The 19,110-nt window shown below is 35.4% G+C and overlaps 1 protein-coding gene across 3 annotated transcripts in view; it reads right to left on the bottom strand.

Moving 5' to 3' along the window:
- Positions 1–19,110, bottom strand: part of CNTN1 (contactin 1) — a 327,378-nt gene that overhangs the window by 54,890 nt on the left and 253,378 nt on the right. For all 3 annotated transcript variants that reach the window (XM_003355617.6, XM_013997945.3, XM_021092536.2), the window contains one exon: positions 14,453–14,611. In XM_003355617.6, the coding sequence (XP_003355665.3) occupies positions 14,453–14,611 (159 nt within the window). The remainder of the gene's footprint in view (positions 1–14,452; positions 14,612–19,110) is intronic.

The raw sequence follows: 19,110 nt of genomic DNA, 5'->3' as shown, positions 1-19,110 counted from the left end.
TATTTTCACATGTGTTTTTAATAATTAAGCTACACATACATGTGCTTGTAAATACCTGTATATCACTTATTTGGAAAATGTGTTTGCTTAGGCTTGTGTATGACTCATTATTTTATTACTTGGGGAATTTTTATCTGGCATAGCAGCTTATGAATAAGTAGTTCTGTAAGATGTTGTACCCATCCCCACAAAAAATACTAAGCATCCCAGTGTTCAGTTTCTACTTTTGGTCCAATTCATACCATACCCAGACTACCCCATACTTCATTCACATTGGCATGTGTGGCATGTGTGGCTATATTCTCTTAGACATGGATATTGCCATCTAATCTTTTATTTTCTTAAGGATCTGTTTTAAATATTTGACATACATATTTGACTTTCTGATTAAAAGTTTGGCTTATTCCTTCTCCTCTGTTTTAATTCTGCCTCTTTATTTCCTATCTCCTCCATTGCTCCCTTACACCAAATCTGAATTTGTCTGTCTTACTTTGTAAACATAGGAACTTATTTTTGGTAACTGAAAGAGGAGAGATGAAATTTTGATTTGTGAAGAACTCTTCAGGGAGACAAGGCAAACAGAACTGGCTGTTATGACATTGGGTAGATGTTTCCTCATTAGATACCTTTCAATGATTTTGAGCCTCCTTAGAAGGCGTGGTTGTAGTCAGCTGAATGGTGACCCCTTCAAAATATATGTCTACATTCTAATCACCAGAACTTATGAATGTGACCTTTTTTGGGAAAAGGGTCTTAGAAACTATTTTAATAAAACTGTAATTAAGTCAAGGACCTTGGGATAAAATCATCGTGGACTATCTAGATGGTCCCTAAATCCAATGACAAGTGTCCTTATAAGGGAAACATAGAAAAAAGCCATATAGAAGAGGAAGTGAAATATGACTACAAAGGCAGAAACTGAAGGGATGTGGCTGTGAGCCAAAGAATATTTGGAACCACTGGAAGTCAGAAGAGGCAAGGAATTAGTTGTTCTCTAGGATCCATGGATAATGTGCAGCCTTGCCAACACCTTGATTTGGACTTCTGTTGCTTTAAATCACTAAATTTGTAGTTATGTGTTATGACAGCTCTAGGGATTAATACAAAGATTTAAAGACAGAAGCTGATGGAAATATTTGTAAGTTTGTGAGTTTGGAGATTCCAAGTAAAAAATGTAATAGAAGGCTCAAAGATCCTCTCCCTTGCTTCTTAATCTGTAAAACTCCAGAATCATTTAAATGCCTGAAGAATAGAAATGTTGGAACCATTCTGAAGGATCCCTCTTGGCAAGGGCATGGTGTTCTCATTGATGGTAAAGGTTACACTGGGGCTTTTCCAAGCAGCTGGGCAGTCAACAAGTAGGGGCAGGTGAAGACTGGGCCACAGCAGGAAGAGCCAGATGGATGTGCAGTAAAAACTGCAGCTGATAGACTGATTTTGAGCCTGTATGAGAATCCAATATCAAATATCTCAAAACCGATGATCAGGGATATGTTCAAAAAGCAGAAATTCGTACTTGACTGTAGAAAATATTTGGAAGAATGGTGAGAGATAAAGAAAAAAATGTCATTTTCTTGTCTTGGGGACTGTTTTAGCGTAGGTTTTGGATTTCAAATGAGGAGTGGGGCCTACGACTACATGAAGTCTGAGATGTAGAAAGGAAGAAGGATAGGAGCCTTGAAATTACTACCATGAGAACACAGACCTCAGTGGGAAACCCTTGGCCCAGTGGTGCAAACAATTCTCTCACAAGGGGAAACAGGAAGTGGATGTCAAGACGATGGACGTCCAGAATGTACCTTCTGAATGATTAAGGAAGGAATTTGATATCTATAAGTTAATAATATTCTCTACAAGGATGGCCCAAAGGTGTGAAAACTTCTTGTAGAGCAAAACCAACTATGATAACTTTTGTTAATACACACTAACATCAGTACCTATGAGAAGATAAGTATCTAAAACAAACATGGGCACTCCCGTTGTGGTGCAGTGGAAATGAATCCAACTAGAATCCATGAGGACAAGGGTTCAATCCCTGGCCTCGCTCAGTGGGGTAAGGATCCAGCGTTGCCATGAGCTGTGGTGTAAGTTGCAGACGCAGCTCAGATCCTGAGCTGCTGTGGCTGTGGTGTAGGTTGGCAGCTGCAGCTCTGATTAGACCCCTAGCCTGGGAACTTCCGTATGCTGCAGGTGCAGCCCTAAAAAAAAAAAAAAAAAAAAAAAGAAAAAAAAAAAATTTAGCATTTCTGTTGTGGCTCAGTGGAAACGAATCTGACTAGCATCCATAAGGATGCAGGTTCCATTCCTGGCCTTGCTCAGTGGGTTAAGGATCCGGCGCTGCTGTGAGCTGTGGTGTAGGTTGCAGACCAGGGTCAGATCTGCTGTTGCTGTGGCTGTGGCGTAGACCAGCAGCTACAGCTTGGATTCGACCCCTAGCCTGGTAACCTCCATATGCCGAGGGTGCAGCCGTAATAAGCAAACAAACATGTTTTTGGTATATATTTATAGTATGCATAATAAAACCATTTATATAAGTACCAGGACTAATTTAGCAAGAAATGACAAATATCAAACATTTTAGAAAAATGTATCAAGAATTTAGAGTGTCTTTGTACCTGGCCTGCCTTTCGTTTCCCCAGATTGAGGCAGGATTTTGAGCATACCACATCAGGAGAACAGGATTTGAAAGTCTGTTCTCTAACTTCTTTTTCCAGTTCCGATCTTGAGCTAGACAGCCCATATCATCACCTTACAACTGGAACCTCAAGACTGGCCATGTCCACACAAGATCACATTCATAATCATAATCCTAAGTCCCCCTAGCTTGTTCCTAGTTATCATTTATAGACATATAAATGTTTCTTTTATTTCATTTTTTTCCACTTTTTTTTTTCTTTTTTTAGGGACATACCCATGACATATGGAAACTCCCGGGCTGGGGGTCTAATTGGACTACAACTGCCAGCCATGCCATAGGCACAGCAATTTGGGATCCAAGCCACGTCTGTGACCTACACAGCTCACAGCAACACATGATCCTTAATCTGCTGAGCAAGGCCAGGGATTGAATTCACGTCCTCATGGATACTAGTTGGATTCGTTTCCACTGCATCCCAAAGGGAACTCCTGTTTCTTTTATTTCTTATTCAGGACCTGGTATACCTACTATGATGTTTTGCAAATAGAAGTACATAATAAATTATTTGTAAAAAATACAAAGAATAAAAATATAAAAGTGGTGCTTACTTAGAATGTTTCAGCACAAGAAGCACAGGCTTGTGTACAGCAATTACTTCATTGTCTCCTTCAACCCTGAATCAGGCAGGCTGCTGGTAGAAAAGTAGGCACCCGCTTACCTTGCCCCACCACAAAATATCCATGTTCTGTGGCTCTTATGCCTGTATTCAGCTCAGGAGTTATCTTGCCTTGTCTAAAGCAGAGGTTAGACCCCATCTCCATCCTCGTAAGCCCTCTCCTACTCTCTTTAGCTGTGACTTGGTCCTTTCTGATATCTCTCCTCCACTGCTACTGAGTTTTACTTCTAGTACACATTTGTATTTGTTCTATTCTAAGCCCTAATTGTCCCTATATCTGGGTACCTCATGCCATCTTCTGCAACCCCATCAGCCCTGATAGGAACTGTTGGACACTATTTTTTCAAAACCCACCCACGCAGACAGGTTAGAAGGAAAGGGCACCTTTGCCTTGGAAAGAGATTCATGCCCCAAGCCAAAAGGACAAGAGTCAGGAACAGAGGGACTTTATGTCCCCTCACTTCAGCCAACTTCCTTGCAACCTGTTTGTTATTTCCGGAGTCAGAAAGAGACAAGAGTACTTGGCACAATAGAGGCAAGTGCCAGGAATCGGGACTGGGGGTCTCAAGTTTTTGAGTTTTAACTGGGTCAGTTCTGCGTGAGGGCACTTTTTACAGATAATCTCAGTATTAAAATTGGATTTTAACTGTAAACGCTACTCTTTATAGAGTAGTTTTCTTCATAGAAAACTAAAATTATGTATTAATATTAAATACAAATAACAATAGGTATTTAAATTTTGGTTTTACTTCTAAGTGTAAATTTCAAGTAAAGGGGCATACAGCAGGAGACATACTTTGTACTTTAATACTCAGGTTAAAAGACCTCCTTGAGGAATCTTCCCATACTGTTAGTGGGAATGTAAACTGGTACAACCACTATGGAAAACAGTATGGAGATTCCTCAGAAAACTAAATATAGAACTACCATGTGATCCAGCAATCTCACTCCTGGGCATATATCCAGAACAAAACTACAACTCAAAAAGATATCTGCACCCCTTTATTCATTGCAGAACTATTCACAATAGCCAAGACGTGGAAATAACCTAAATGTCCATCGATAGGATGAATGGATTAGAAGATGTGGTACATATACACAACGGAATATTACACAGCCGTAAAAAAGAACAAAATAATGCCATTTGCAGCAACACGAATGGAATTAGAGACTCTCATACCAAGTGAAGTAAGTCAGGAAAAGACAAAAACTACATGATATCCCTCTGATATTTTTATTGATTTGTAAATTAATGAACTTGTTGAAGAGGAAAATTAATTTACTTAACTGGATATTGGTCAATGTTGCAGAAACAGACTTATAGAGAACAGACTGTGATTGTTAAGGGGGAGGGGGTAGGGAGTGAGATGGATGGGTAGTTTGGGGTTGGTAGATGCAAACTATTGCATTTAGAGTGTATGGGCAATGAGGTCATAGTGCCTAACACAGGAAACTGTGTCCAATCACTTGGGACAGAACATGATGGAGGATAGTATGTAAACCAACTATACTTTAGTAAAAAAAAAAAAATGTGCATTTTGTTTTGTTTTGTTTTTGGTCTTTTTAGGGCCGGACCTGCAACATAAGGAAGTTCCCAGGCTATGGGTTGAATCAGAGCTGCAGCTGCCGGCCTACACCACAGCCATAACAACTTGGGATCCAAGATCTATACCACAGCTCAAGGCAATGCCAGAACCTTAACCCACTGAGTGGGGCCAGGGATCAAATCTACATCCTCATGGATACTAGTTGGGTTTATTACCACTGAGTCACAAAGGGAACTCCTGAGAAGATCTTATTTTAACAACCAGCGATGAACCGTCGTACATAGGCTATTTGCAAAATCCATGATTCTATAAGGCTCAGAATAAAAATTTCCTGACTACTCTTTGGAGGAAAAGAGAAGCAAGCCTCACGGAATCTCAAGGCCAATATTCACAATGTTTTAGTTGCCTAGCAACAATTCCTTGTGGTGTTCTGCTTCAGACCACACTGACTAGTTCTCTGATCATCTTCAGAGAGACCCAGAAGGACCTCTGGACTGAAAAAACAGATTATTTAAAAAATAATTCCAGATAATGTACCCCACCTGTTATATCCTTAAGGTTTTAATACAATCAGAATATTTAGGATCCTCCATTTCTAACTAAAACCGAAGTGTTTGAAACTACCCAGAAAGAATTACCCACTCGGGAATTCTAACTGAAAAAATGCAGGTCAAAAGACATGTTTGATAATGAAAATGGACATTTAAAAGCTCTCTGGCTCTGGCACAACTACTTAGTGTGATATTAGAGACTCTAACCCAATCCATAGATCATCTGGCAGGACTCAAAAGAGCCAGGAGTGTGACAAAGTTCCTTGCAGCAAAAGAGAAGCAGCTTGTGCTTTGGCATCCCAGAAATGTAAGTCTTTGATTCTTCTCTAAGGAAAATTTTCACTTTGCCTCATAAAAACCCAGAGGTTTATATGTGAAATAAGAACAGCAAGAGTAAAGCTACAGGAGTTCCCTTGTGGCTCAGTGGGTTAAGGATCCAGCATTGTCACTACTGTGGCTCTAGTTACTGCAGTGGTGCAGGTCCCATACCTGGCAGGACCTGGGAAATTCTGCATGTCATGTGGGCGGCCAAAAAAAGAAAAGAAAAAAAAAAAAAAAAGAGTAAAACTAAGGAAAGGCAAAAAAGAAAATAGTAAATTTTCTACAATGAGCCTGATGATTTTCTCACTTTTTTTAACCTATCAATTTGGTGAATATTTAAAAACAAAGTACTAAATACTGAGTAAATATATGATAGAAGAGATACTCATATACTGGTAGTGGGAATAAAAACATTCTACATTTCTTCAGTGTAATTTTGTAGTATAGCTCATGAACTTAAGCATGGTTATACTCAATAATTTAACTTATAAATGTATATTCTGAGGAAATATCTAAAATTCAGAGAAACAACTGTGTGTTGAGATGATAAGAGCAGAGAATTCATTAACAATTAATTCTAGTCTTCCACATGACAGAACTTTAAATATAAAGACATTTTTCTTCTTCTTTTTATAAAACAGATCCCAGGTTCTCTTGAATTGCTCCTCATGGCATGGTTTCCAGACCTCTTCATGTTCTGGCCAATATCCCTCTTCCATAGAAATATACACACCATCACTAACTTGTTCCTCTGGAAGTAGCATCATAGAATCAAACACAACATTCTAAATGTGACCTAAGCATCCTGTAGAACATTAAGGATCACACCAAATTTCTTATGTCCATCACCTAATATGTTTGTGAGAAGCAATAAGTAGATTGCTTACTGTCAAGATCCCAGCAACTAGTCACTGACTACTAGCCCTGCCCATTGCCTCCTTCTCCCTGGAAACACATGCATCATATCAAGGGGATAACAGCCTATTCACACTGAGGAAAGAGACAGCAGATATCCAAACTCCCATGCCAAAAAAAAAATAGTAACTGCCCACAAAATACAAAGGGATGCTCTTGCGTAGAAATAGCCCTCCAAGACTATAGCAGTTGGTTTCCCTAAACTCATAGAATAAGAAAAATATAAGCAAAATGAATAAGCTCAGGAACCACATTCCTCGTTAAAAGAACAGCAGAATTCACCTGAAGCAACACACAATGAAACAGACCTCTGCAGACTAACAGACAGTGAGTTCAAAAAGGAGATAGTGAAAATACTGAAGGAATTAAGAATGAATATGAAGGAATTAAGAGCAGATATAAACAATAATGCAGATCACTTTAGAAAGTAACTAGAAAATATAAGGAGGAGTTATGAAAAATTAGAAAATTCATTTGCAGAGACACAAACTGAGTTAAAGGCACTAAAGAGAAGAATGAATAATGCAGAGAAATAAATTAGTGACATGGAAGATAGAATAACAGAAATCACCTAATCAGGACAGCAGACAGAAAACCAAACAAAAAAACACAAAAGCAATATAAGAAATCAATGTAATAATATAAAGCAGGCCAATCTGTTTTCATAATAGGGATTCCAGAAAGAGAAGAAAAAGAAAAGGGGATTTAAAATATATTTGAAGAAATTATGTCTGGAAAATTTTCCATATCTAAAGAAAACAGATATCAAGATATAGGAAGCACAGAGGACCCAAAACAAGTTGTACCTAAAGAGGCCCACACCAAGACATATTATAATAAAAATTGCAAAATTTAAAGATAAAGAAGGAATTCTAAAGGAAGCAAGAGAAAAACAAATCATTAATTATAAGGGAACCCCCATAAGGCTATCAGCTAATTTTTCTAAATAAACACTCCAGGGGAGTTCCTGTCATGGCACAGTGGTTAATGGATCTGACTAGGGACCGTGAGGTTGCAGGTTTCGATTCCTGACCTTGCTTAGTGGGTTGAGGACCTGGCATTGCTGTGAGCTTGGTGTGAGTTGTAGATGCAGCTCGGATCCTGCATTGCTGTGGCTCTGGCGTAGGCTGGCAGCTACGGCTCTGATTGGACCCCTAGCCTGGGAACCTCCATATGCTGTGGGAGCAGTCCTAGAAAAAGGCAAAATACTAAATAAATAAATAAATACATACATACTACAGTCCAGAAGAGAGTGGTAAGCTTTATCAAAATTTCTAAAACAGAAAATTTTGCAGCCTAGAATACTCTACCTAGCAAGAATATCATTTAAAGTAGAAGGAGAAATAAAGAATTTCTCCAACAAGCAAAAACTAAAAGAGGACAACAATATTAAACAATATTAAAGAAACACTGAAAGATCTTCTCTAAATAAAAAACGTAAGAAGAAATAGGATGGAGGAAGTCACACTGGAAAGCAAGCACTTAAATTAGCCAGTATGCAGATCTAAAAGGAAAAAAAAAAAAAAAAACTTATTGTAAAAGTGATGATAAACACAAGGAACAGCAAAAGGACAAACATGAAGATGTTAAAAAAAAAAAAAGGACTTTGAAATCATAAAATGTGGAGAAGAAAAGTAAGAAAATCTAGACTCTTGTTTTGTTGTTGTTTATTAATGTGTTTGAGCCTATATTACCTTCAGGCCAAAGCAAGCAGATATAGGAAGGAGTTGAAAAACAAGGCAACCACACAAATCAAAACCAAATATTACATTCACAAAAATTAAAATGAAAGGAAATCATCCAACCAAAAAAGAAAGAACAAAGGAGGAACAAAGGAGAAACATAAAATCAACTGGAAAACAAGGTTTAAAATGGCAATAAATACATATTTGTCAATAATTACCTAAATGTCAATGGACTGAATGCTCTAATCAAAAGACTAGAGTGGCAAACTGTATGAAAAGCAAGAGCCTACAAGAGACCTTAAGGCAAAGAACACACATAAATTGAAAGTGACGGGATAGAAAAAGATATTTCATGCAAGTAAAAAAGACAGAGAAGCAGGAGTTGCAATACTCATATCAGACAAAATAGACTTTAAAATGAAGGCCATAAAGAAAGACAAAAAAGGACACTATTTAATGATAGAAGGATCCATTAAAGAAGAGGATATTACAATTGTCAATATATACGCCAAATATAGGAGCACCCAGATACATACAAAAAATACTAACAGACATAAAAGGAGAAATTAATGGGAAATAATAATGGTAGGAGACATTAACACCCTATTCATATCAATGGACAGATCCTCAGACAGAAAATCAATAAGGAAACAGAGATACTAAATTACACAATAGAAAAATTAGATTTAATTGACATTTCCAGGGCATTGTACCCAAAAAATCAGAGCATACATTTTTTTTCAAGTGCACAAGGAATATTCTCAAGGATTGACCACATCCTGGGGCATAAAATTAACCTCACCAAATTTAAGAGTATAGAAATTATTTCAAGTATCTTTTCTGACCACAATGGCATGAAATTATACATTAACCACAGGAGGAAAAAATGAGAAAAAACTGACTACATGGAGACTGGACAACATGCTACTAAAAAATCAATAGTTCAATGATGAAATCAAAAGGGAAATTAAAAAATACCTTGAGACAAATGATTATGAAAAACATTTGTTTTCAGAATAACCATTCAAAATCCATGAGATGCTGCAAAAGCAGTGCTTAGAGGGAAGTTCATAACAATACATGCCTTCCTCAGAAAAGAAGAAAAATCTCAAATTGACAACTTAACCTACCACCTAAATGAATTAGAAAAAGAAGAACAAACAAAACCCAAAGTCAGAAGAAGGAAGAAAAGCATAAAGATCATAGAGGGAATCAATATAATAGAGATCCAAAAAATAATATAAAAAAATCTGTAAAACCAAGAGCTGCTTCTTTGAAAAGGTAAACAAAATTGACAAACCTCTGGCCAGACTCACCAAGAAGAGGTGAGAAAGAACTCAAATGAACAAAATAAGAAATGAAAAAGGAGAAATCTCAACAGATGCTGCAGAAATACAAAAAAATTGTAAGAGAATACTATGAACAATTATATGCCAACAAATTTGACAACCTAACAACTTAGAAGAAATGGACAACTTTCTTAAGACTTACATCCCACCAAAACTGAATCAAGCAGAAATAGATCAACTGAACAGACCAATCACTAGAAATGAAATTGAATATGGAATAAAAACACTTCCTACAAACAAAAGTCCAGATGGCTTCACAGGTGAATTCTACCAAACATACAAAGAAGAACTTATACCCATCTTTCTTAAACTTTCCCAAAATTCTGAATAAGGAACACTACCAAAGACATTCTATGAAGCCACCATCACCCTAATACCAAAACCAGACAAAGATACTATCAAAAAAGAAAATTATAGGCCAATATCTTTTGAAGAATACAGATGTAAAAATTCTCAACAAAATTTTAGCCAACCAAATATAACAACATATAAAAAACATCATACACTATGACCAAGTGGGATTCATCCCAGGTTCACAAGGATGGTTCAACATACACAACTCAATCAATGTCATACACCACATCAACAAAAGAAAAGTAGAAAACACATGACTATCTCAATAGATGCAAAAAAGGCATTTGACGAAGTCCAACATCCATTCATGATAAAAACTCTTACCAAAGTGGGTATAGAGGGTACATAACATAATAAAATTCATTTATGACAAACCCACAGCAAATATAACACCCAACAGAGAAAAGCTGAAAGCTTTCCCACTAAAATCTGGAATAAGACAAGGATGCCCACTCTCATCACTTTTATTCATCATAGTATTGGAAGTCCTAGCCATAGCAATCAGACAAGAAATAAAAGCTATCCAAATTGGAAGAGAAGCAGTAAAACTGTCACTGTATGCAGATGATGTGATACTACATAGAGAAAATCCTAAGGACTCCACACAAAAACTGCTTGAACTGATCAACAAATTCAGCAAAGTAGCGGGATACAAGATTGACATTCAGAAGTCTGTTTCATTTCTGTATAGTAAAATAAAATATTAGGAAAAGAGTATAAAAATACAATACCTTTTAAAATCACACCCTCAAAAATTAAATATGTAGGAATAAACCTGATTAAAGAGGTGAAAGACTTATATGCTGAGAACTCTAAAACATTAATCAAGGAAGTTAAAAAGGATTCCAAGAAATGGAAAGATACTCCATGCTCCTGGATTGGAAGAATTAATATAGTAAAAATGGCCATACTACCCAGAGCAATCTACAAATTCAATGCAATTGCTATTAAATTACCCATGACATTTTTCACAGAACCGAAATGAACAATCCAAAAATTTATATGGAACCATAAAAGACACAGAATTACCAAAGCAATCTTGAGGGAAAAACAAACAAATAAACAAAAACAAGCAGGAAGCATAACTATCCCAGACTTCAGGCAATATTACAAAGCTACAGTAATCAAGACAGTGTGGTACTGGTACCAAAATAGACATACGGACCAATGGAACAGAATAGACAACTCATAAATGAACACAGACACCTACAATCAATTAATCTTCAACAAAGCAGGTTGAATATAAAATGGGAAAAACAACAGTCTTTTCAGTAAGTGGTGCTGGGAAAACTGGACAGCCATATGTAAATCAATGAAACTGGAATACACCTTCATACCATGCACAGCAATAAACTCAAAATGGCTTAAAGACTTAAATATGACAAGACACCATCAAATTCCTACCAGAGAACATAGGCAAAATATTTTTCAAAATCAACTGTACAAATTTTCTCTTAGGTCAGTCTCCAGGGCAACAGAAATAAAAGCAATATTAAGCCAATGGGACCTAATCAAACCGACAAGCTTTTGCACAGCAGAAGAAACTTAAAACAAAACAAAACAAAAAAACCCCACAACACCAAAAAGGCAACCTACACAATCGGAGAAAATAGTTTCAAATGATGCAACTGACAAGGGCTTAATTTCTAAAATATAAAAACAACTTATGCAACTCAACAGCAAAAAAAAAAAAAAAAAAAAAAAAACAAAAAAACCCAAAAACCCAATTGAAACATGGGCAGAAGACCTGAATAGACATTTCTCCAAAGAAGATATACAGATGACCAACAAGCACATGAAACAATGCTCAATATCACTGATTATTAGAGAAATGCAAATCAAAACTACTATGAGGTACTAACTTGCCATCATTAACAAGTCAACAAATAAACGCTGGAGGGGGTGTGGAGAAAAGGGAACCCTCCCACACTGCTGGTGGGAATGTAAATTGGTACAACCACTATGGAAAACAGTATGGCATTACCTCAAAAAACTAAATATAGAACTACCACATGACCCAGCAATCCCACTCTTGGGCATATATCTGGACAAAACTTTCCTTGAAAAAGATACATGCACCCGTATATTCATTGCAGCACTATTCACAATAACCAAGACATAGTAACAACCTAAATGTGAGAAAAAGAATATACATATATGTATGACTGGGTCACTTTGCTGTATAGTAGAAATTAACAGAATGGGTAAATCAACTGTAATGGAAAAAATAAAACTCTTAAAAAAAGAAATCAATGAAAAATTATTAGGCACATGAAAACAAAGAAATGTGACCCACTGTCAAGAAAGAAAAAAATTCAATAGAGGCAAACTTATAGATAGCCCAGAGTTAAATGATCATACAGGGACTTAAGAGCAACTGCTAAAATTAGTTTCTTATTACCATCTTTCCTACTAGAATGTAAGCTCTTTGAAGGTAGGGTTGGTGTTGTTTTGTTTTGTTTTGTTTTTTTGTTTTTTTTTTTTTGCTTTTTGTATTTTTCTCTCTCTGGTTTATTTGGTGCTTGTCAACTATGTATCCAGCATCAAGGACAGGTTCAGGCATACGGTGGGAGCTCAATAAATATATCTTTAATGAATGAGCACTATAGGCCCAGATCTAGTTGCTAGGGATGGAAGAGCAAATAAATCAAAAGTTTTCATCCTCATAGAACTTACTTTATAATGGAATAATTTTTAATGAGAAGTATATTTTAATTGAGCTACATTGTAAGTTATCGTAATTAATGGAAATGACAATCATTATTCCTTTTTCAAAGCCAAAGCAAATTTTAACCATGCATTTAATTATTTCATTTGTTTTCCAGTATCTATAATCGTTGTCAGTTTGGCTAGGCATCTAATATTATCTACAGTTTTATCATTATAATTCATTTTCATTCTCTTCAGAGAAGCAGAAACTGCTCATGTTTATGTTTATCAAACATCTAAATGGTTTCTAAAATTGTTTATCAAATTGTCTGATTTTGCCAAGTGTTTCTAGATAAAAATCACACTCGAAAACATAATGTAATAAAAATGTTTCACCTGTTTATAATTCTTTTGAATTTCATACACTTATATGAAGAATTGCTTAGTACTAAAATATATCCTAAACCCTTTAACAGATTTTAAGTTTATATTTCATTCATTTCCATGATAGGAAGAAATTATCCAGAAAAAGTGAATCTAAATTAAAATTTCTTAGGAAGCAATACAAATAAATTCCATTATGTGAAGATAAAACTAAAATGAGTACATTTAAGATATGTTGGGATTAATTCTTTTTCATTAAAAAATAAAAAGAGAAACATTCTATTTACTTTCGTCTTTTTTCTCCCGTCTGGTGACAACTGAGCTCATATTTCTAAGCCTCTTCTTTATGCCTCTTAAAAAAACTTCTGACAACAAGAAGTCTGCTTAAAAATACTGTCAACAATGACAAACATAAACAGGTTATTTTATTTTTAAAAAAATCCTTTATATTCTTTGATATTCTAGGAGAAAATAAGCTGTGTGATACTGTATGCTAGTGATAAGAAATGGCAACGATAATACTTGTAGAGAAAACACCCATTTAGTCTTTTAGAAAATCTTAATATGAGAATAAAAAAGTGTTGAGATACTAAACTTCTTTAAAAACCTGTTTTTAGGAGTTCCCGTCGTGGCTCAGTGGTTAACGAATCCGACTAGGAACAATGAGGTTGCGGGTTCGGTCCCTGCCCTTGCTCAGTGGGTTAACGATCCGACATTGCCGTGAGCTGTGGTGTAGGTTGCAGACACGGCTTGGATCCCGGGTTGCTGTGGCTCTGGCATAGGCAGGTGGCTACAACTCTGATTCAACCCCTAGCCTGGGAACCTCCATATGCCATGGGAGTGGCCCTAGAAAAGCCAAAAAAACAAACAAACAAACAAAAAAGACCTGTTTTTAAAGGTTTCTGAGGATAAGCCAGGCATCATCCTGAGGAAGTAAAGGATTATGGCTGTAAGATCTGAGTGCTCAATCTTTATGATCAATTGTGTCTTTTTTTAAATGGAGAACTATAGTACTTAGATAATTAGATTAAAAGGGTCATAAATAAATTATAGATGCTATTTACCAAAAAAAAAACTTCCCTATAATTTTTTTCTAATATATCTTAGAATTACATATAGCTCAATTAAGAATCCCAGAAGGCCTCTCTTTGCTTTCCCATTACAGATTTAGACATGCTGCTTCTTCCCCTATAGCTTTAAAACATTTAGTTTGCTGTATTTCACTACCAATTTACTGGGATGCTAAAAAAAAAATCAAAATAAAAATAAATTTTAAAAAAGAAAGCATTCAGAGTAGATGAAATTCTTAAAAGGTCCAGCTTCTTTTGTTTTTGATAAAACTCTTCATTTAAAATTCATACAAACTAATCAAACAAAACTCACCTGTCTTTGCATCTTTCCAGTCATCTGAAAGAATAGTCTTGGTCTGGATATTGTATTTAGATATCGGACTATGATTGTCTGAACCCCGGCTCCAAGTAAGTGCCACCGAAGTGGCTCTAATGTCTTCTATCCGCAAACCACCAGGAGGGCCTGGAGGGCCTGAAATGAAAATTTGGGTAATGAATCAGTGAATTCCAACTAGTGAATTCAGTGCACATTAGAATACAAAAGTGTCTGCCTTGTAATTGATCTAAAGAATATTAATACTATATAATTAGTGTTGCCCCATTTTTTAAAAATATAAACTATAAGAAGCAGTAATAGAATCTTCACGATGACTTCACGATGTCTCTTTTTAAGAAAGGAGATAAGTACTGTCCTTTAAAATGGCATTGTTATTCAGGATAAATGTGATAATCTTTGACTCGTAAAATGCAATTGGCATTGAAAGGATCTAGTTGATTACAGCTTAGTGAGATTTAATGCACGCTTTGCTGCATGCATGGGTCAGAGCTGACAGCGCAATCCAGATATGAGGAGAGTTAGTCAAATGTTTCATTCTGTCTCCCCATAATGGAAAAAATACTTTTTAATAAATCTAAATGCTATAGGTAATTCATTTCACTTGGAATAGAAATTTCTGGGGATGATTGTAGGTATCATTTGGGTACTACCTTTCATGTTTGTTATGATAATAGAAATAAGTAATATTAAAAGAAATATTTATACTTTATATTAAATGTAGAAAACAACAGTCAACTCAGATATACCAGGAATGATCTTAAAACATCAGATAATATTCTGAAGAGTCTTAGACCAGAAGAATTATTACTGTTGTGTAAGATAAAACAATGTTAAAAATAGGCTTTCAGATGCTTCATAACTCAGTACTAATATTATCTATTTATCCCCTAAATTAGACCCCCTTGTTGGATGGTAGGGATGAAAAGATGAATGAGACATCACTCTTAGATTCTGAATAGTTCTTAGTTTTGAAAAGGGTGATATGAACCAGCAAATAATTCACCGTGATAGACAGTAAGAATATCATGATTATGGTATATAAGTATTTATATCTTTCATTACAATTTCTTATTTTTTAAAATGTGAAAAAAGGCCTTTAGTTGCTAAGTAGCATCTTTCACTTAGAAGACTCAGTTGCCAGAGAACTCCTAGAAGAGACATTTCAGACAATGAATCAGTTGTTTTCTTCATACCAGAAAGGAGGCCATCTCCAACTGAATTAGGAATAGTGAATATAATCACCAACAACTTTGGTAAAGTGGCAGTTTTTTTTTTCATATGGAAAAAGTATTAAATAAAATACGTTTTTATTCTTTAGGTGAAAATAAATGCCTTCCTATTTAAATGTCAGATCAGATGCTTAGTCTCCATCACCTTTGTTTCCCTCGTAGGCTTTGGTCTTTGCAAATAGACAACACCTCAAACATTCACCAATTTCCTTGCCACTGGTCCCAAGGAAGAAAATGTGTGTATACATAAACAGAATCACACTACTACTAATGTTAAAATAACACAAGACACAGCCTATTGATGGTAGTAAATTTTATTTGGAAACATAACATAAATTAATAAAGGTAAATAAATTTTGTAAGTGTAAAATCTGTAATGGCATTCTTATACTTCCTGTTGTTAATTAAAAGTAACAATACACTATCCAAAATTAAGGAAATAGCCACAGAAATTACATGATACATTTGATATTCAGAAAGAACATATTGCATTTTCATCTGTAAAAATCACATTGAAATACAGTGCACATTCTTGATCAGAACCATGGAGTTCTTTACTTCACATAAAGTATCATCCCAAGGCAGTTACTGAGTGGAATATTTCAAAATATTAAAATTAAAAATTAGAAAGGAGAAATTTTACAAAGATAAGTTTTAAAAGGAAGAAAAAATCTTATAATAGAGCATTCAGATACTTTTTCTGAGCATAAAGGTATAACATTCAGAAAATTTATCACTGCCATAGGCTAGTCTTTAACCATTAAAGTGTAAATCATTTCCCTGCTGTTATTCTCCGAAATTGTTGGAATGGCAAACAAAAGACCTTCTAAAAGGTCAGATTTAAGTTGCATATTACTAGTGTCTTTGTTGGGACATTATATGCATAATGTCACCCATTCACTGAGGAGCAGCATTGCTGGGCAAAAGACTGTAATTGCATTTATGTATTTTTCTCTGATATAATGGGTTCTTAATAAACATTTGGTGAAGACATAAAATTATCCCATTGACCTTCAGACTGTTCTCTAAACATAACAGTCATACACAATACAACTCCATTCTTCCACTTGCCTTGAAATACTATATCATGAGAAGAAGGTGAAACTGAGAAAACAAATGGAAAGGAGTTGGTTGATACCCTCAAAACCCCAATGTGTCAATATAGTAGATTTTTCCATCTATTAATTAATGACAAGTATGTCCCAGAAAATACCTGAGAGAGAATATACTGTTAAAAAGCAGAGATTTTGTAATTAAAATAGGATTGATTTTAAATTCTGTGCCTTGATTTATCTTGAGCAAGTTTCTCAAATTTACCAAGCCTTCATTTTTCATCTGCAAAATAGGAGTAATAAAAATTGACCAGTTGGGACTGTTATTAGGATTGAAATCAAATCTTTAAGGAATGTAATGCTAGGTCTGGTCCACAGAAAGCCCTCAGCATATTTTAGCTATTAATATTATTATTGTTACTCCTATAAACTTTTGCTGGGCATCTGAGCTATTAGGAGTACGTATTAATTTTATACTTATTAACAATTAGCAGGGATCTGTTTCCCATATTTTTCACTAACCACTTGCTTTGATTCAAAAGCAAGCTATTTTTGGTAAGTTTGAGGGAGGTAAGGGAAGATGGGGGCAGTGAAGGCGCTCTAGTATGTACGAAGGAAGTGAGATGCAGCAAAAAATAGTGGTGCCAAGGAGTCAAACGGGGCCAGCCCTGCACTGCCAGGAATAAGGTTTTCAAAGCAATGCAGCTGATGTTACTTGTTGTCTAAGAAGAGTGTTGTGATAAAAAATAAAATAACTCAGTCACTAGCTCCTCAGCACAAAGGAAGGCCTTTAGGAACTGGCTATCTTTCTGATTCTTCCCTCAATGAAAAAAAGTAATATATACTACTGACTCTAAGAGTTTTGGTTTGGTTTGCTTATTTTGGCCACACCCATGGCATGCAGAAGTTCCTGGGCCACAGATCGAATCTGAGCCACAGCAGTGACAACACTGAATCCTTAACTGCGAGGCTATTGGGGAACTCCTGTTTGTTTCTTTTTAAAGCTCTCATCAGTGTACAAATATTTTCAAGAAATCATTAAGGAAAGAATTGAAGTCAGGGAAAATGTAAGAGAAAGGCCTTCTAATGGAAGGTTATTTCATTATTACTCTACTGATGTATCTTTCCAGTTTCTTAGGTGTCCTCAGGCAGATAGCTAATGATTATTAAGAACACTCTTTACACCACATTTAAATTATCATGAAACAGAGAAATTGTTCAGATGGAAAGGACGTTTGGAATTTGACCTGCATTTTAAATGTCTGGGTATATTAGATGACAAATTATTTTACTATTCCATTTTTAAATTTATTTTGTTTTTATCATTAATGATCCACAGTGGGGGGAAAAAAAAGAAAGAATTGGAATATTTCTCTGATTAGCCCTGGCAAAAGCTTTTCATCATTTCTTCTCACTATGAGTAAATACTTAATGGAGTTGAAAAAAGAAAATGAGAAAAAGAGATATGAAGGGGGAATAAAAATTATTCAAATTAAAATTTTTGTTTTTAGTTTTTATGAATATGGTTTCATCTACCCTATTGCTTGTCACCACATACCCCCCCATAGTCCTGGAGTTCTGAAATTCATTTTTTTAAGCTTATATATCATATCCATAAAACAGTGTTGCTATTTTAGTTTCCTGATTCTTCCAAATGCTGACAGATGTCACTGAGTGGACATCACTAATTGTATTAGGCCTGTCCAGCTGAAAAAATTCCTCCTTTATAAATTAACAGTATTGACGTCAGTGTTGGTTCTTTGCATTTTCTTTTCCTATTCAAAATCATTGTGCTCAACTGCTGCCTTTCTGTAGAGGCTGCCACTATTGATTATTTTTCCTTTTTTTTTAAATTCTATTGGCATATAGTTGACTTAGAAAGTTGTGTTAGTTTCAGGTGTACAGTAAAGTAAATCAGTTATACATATACATATATCTATTCCTTTTCAAATTCTTTTTGAATATAGGTTACATCACAGTATTGAATAGATTACCCTGTGCTACACAGTAGGTCCTTGTTACCTATCCATTCCATATGTTCTTTTTTTATTTGCATTAGCCTCTATCTTCTTATTCTTGCTTTCTACCCATTATTATATTTCCCTCTGACTTTAAATATCTCTCTCAGAGATCACTGATTAAGAAAGCTCCATAAAATCTCACCTGCGGAGATCAATCTGCGGTCTTGGTCCCCTAGCATCTGAGGTTCAGTGTGATCTCATTGGCAATATCCATAGTCTCTTTCCCTAAATTTCTCTAGGTTCTCAATGCTTTTACTACTAAATTACTGCCCATAGGCAAATAATGAAAACATTTTGATGTGTAAAGTAGATCATACATATTTTACAGATCT

Source organism: Sus scrofa, chromosome 5 (genome assembly GCF_054392235.1).
Source record: "Sus scrofa isolate SSC_HxYL_T2T_F1_AM1 chromosome 5, Sscrofa_HxYL_maternal_Yorkshire_Landrace_v2.0, whole genome shotgun sequence".
Lineage (NCBI taxonomy): Eukaryota > Metazoa > Chordata > Mammalia > Artiodactyla > Suidae > Sus > Sus scrofa.
This window is presented reverse-complemented; position numbering and strand designations above follow the sequence as displayed.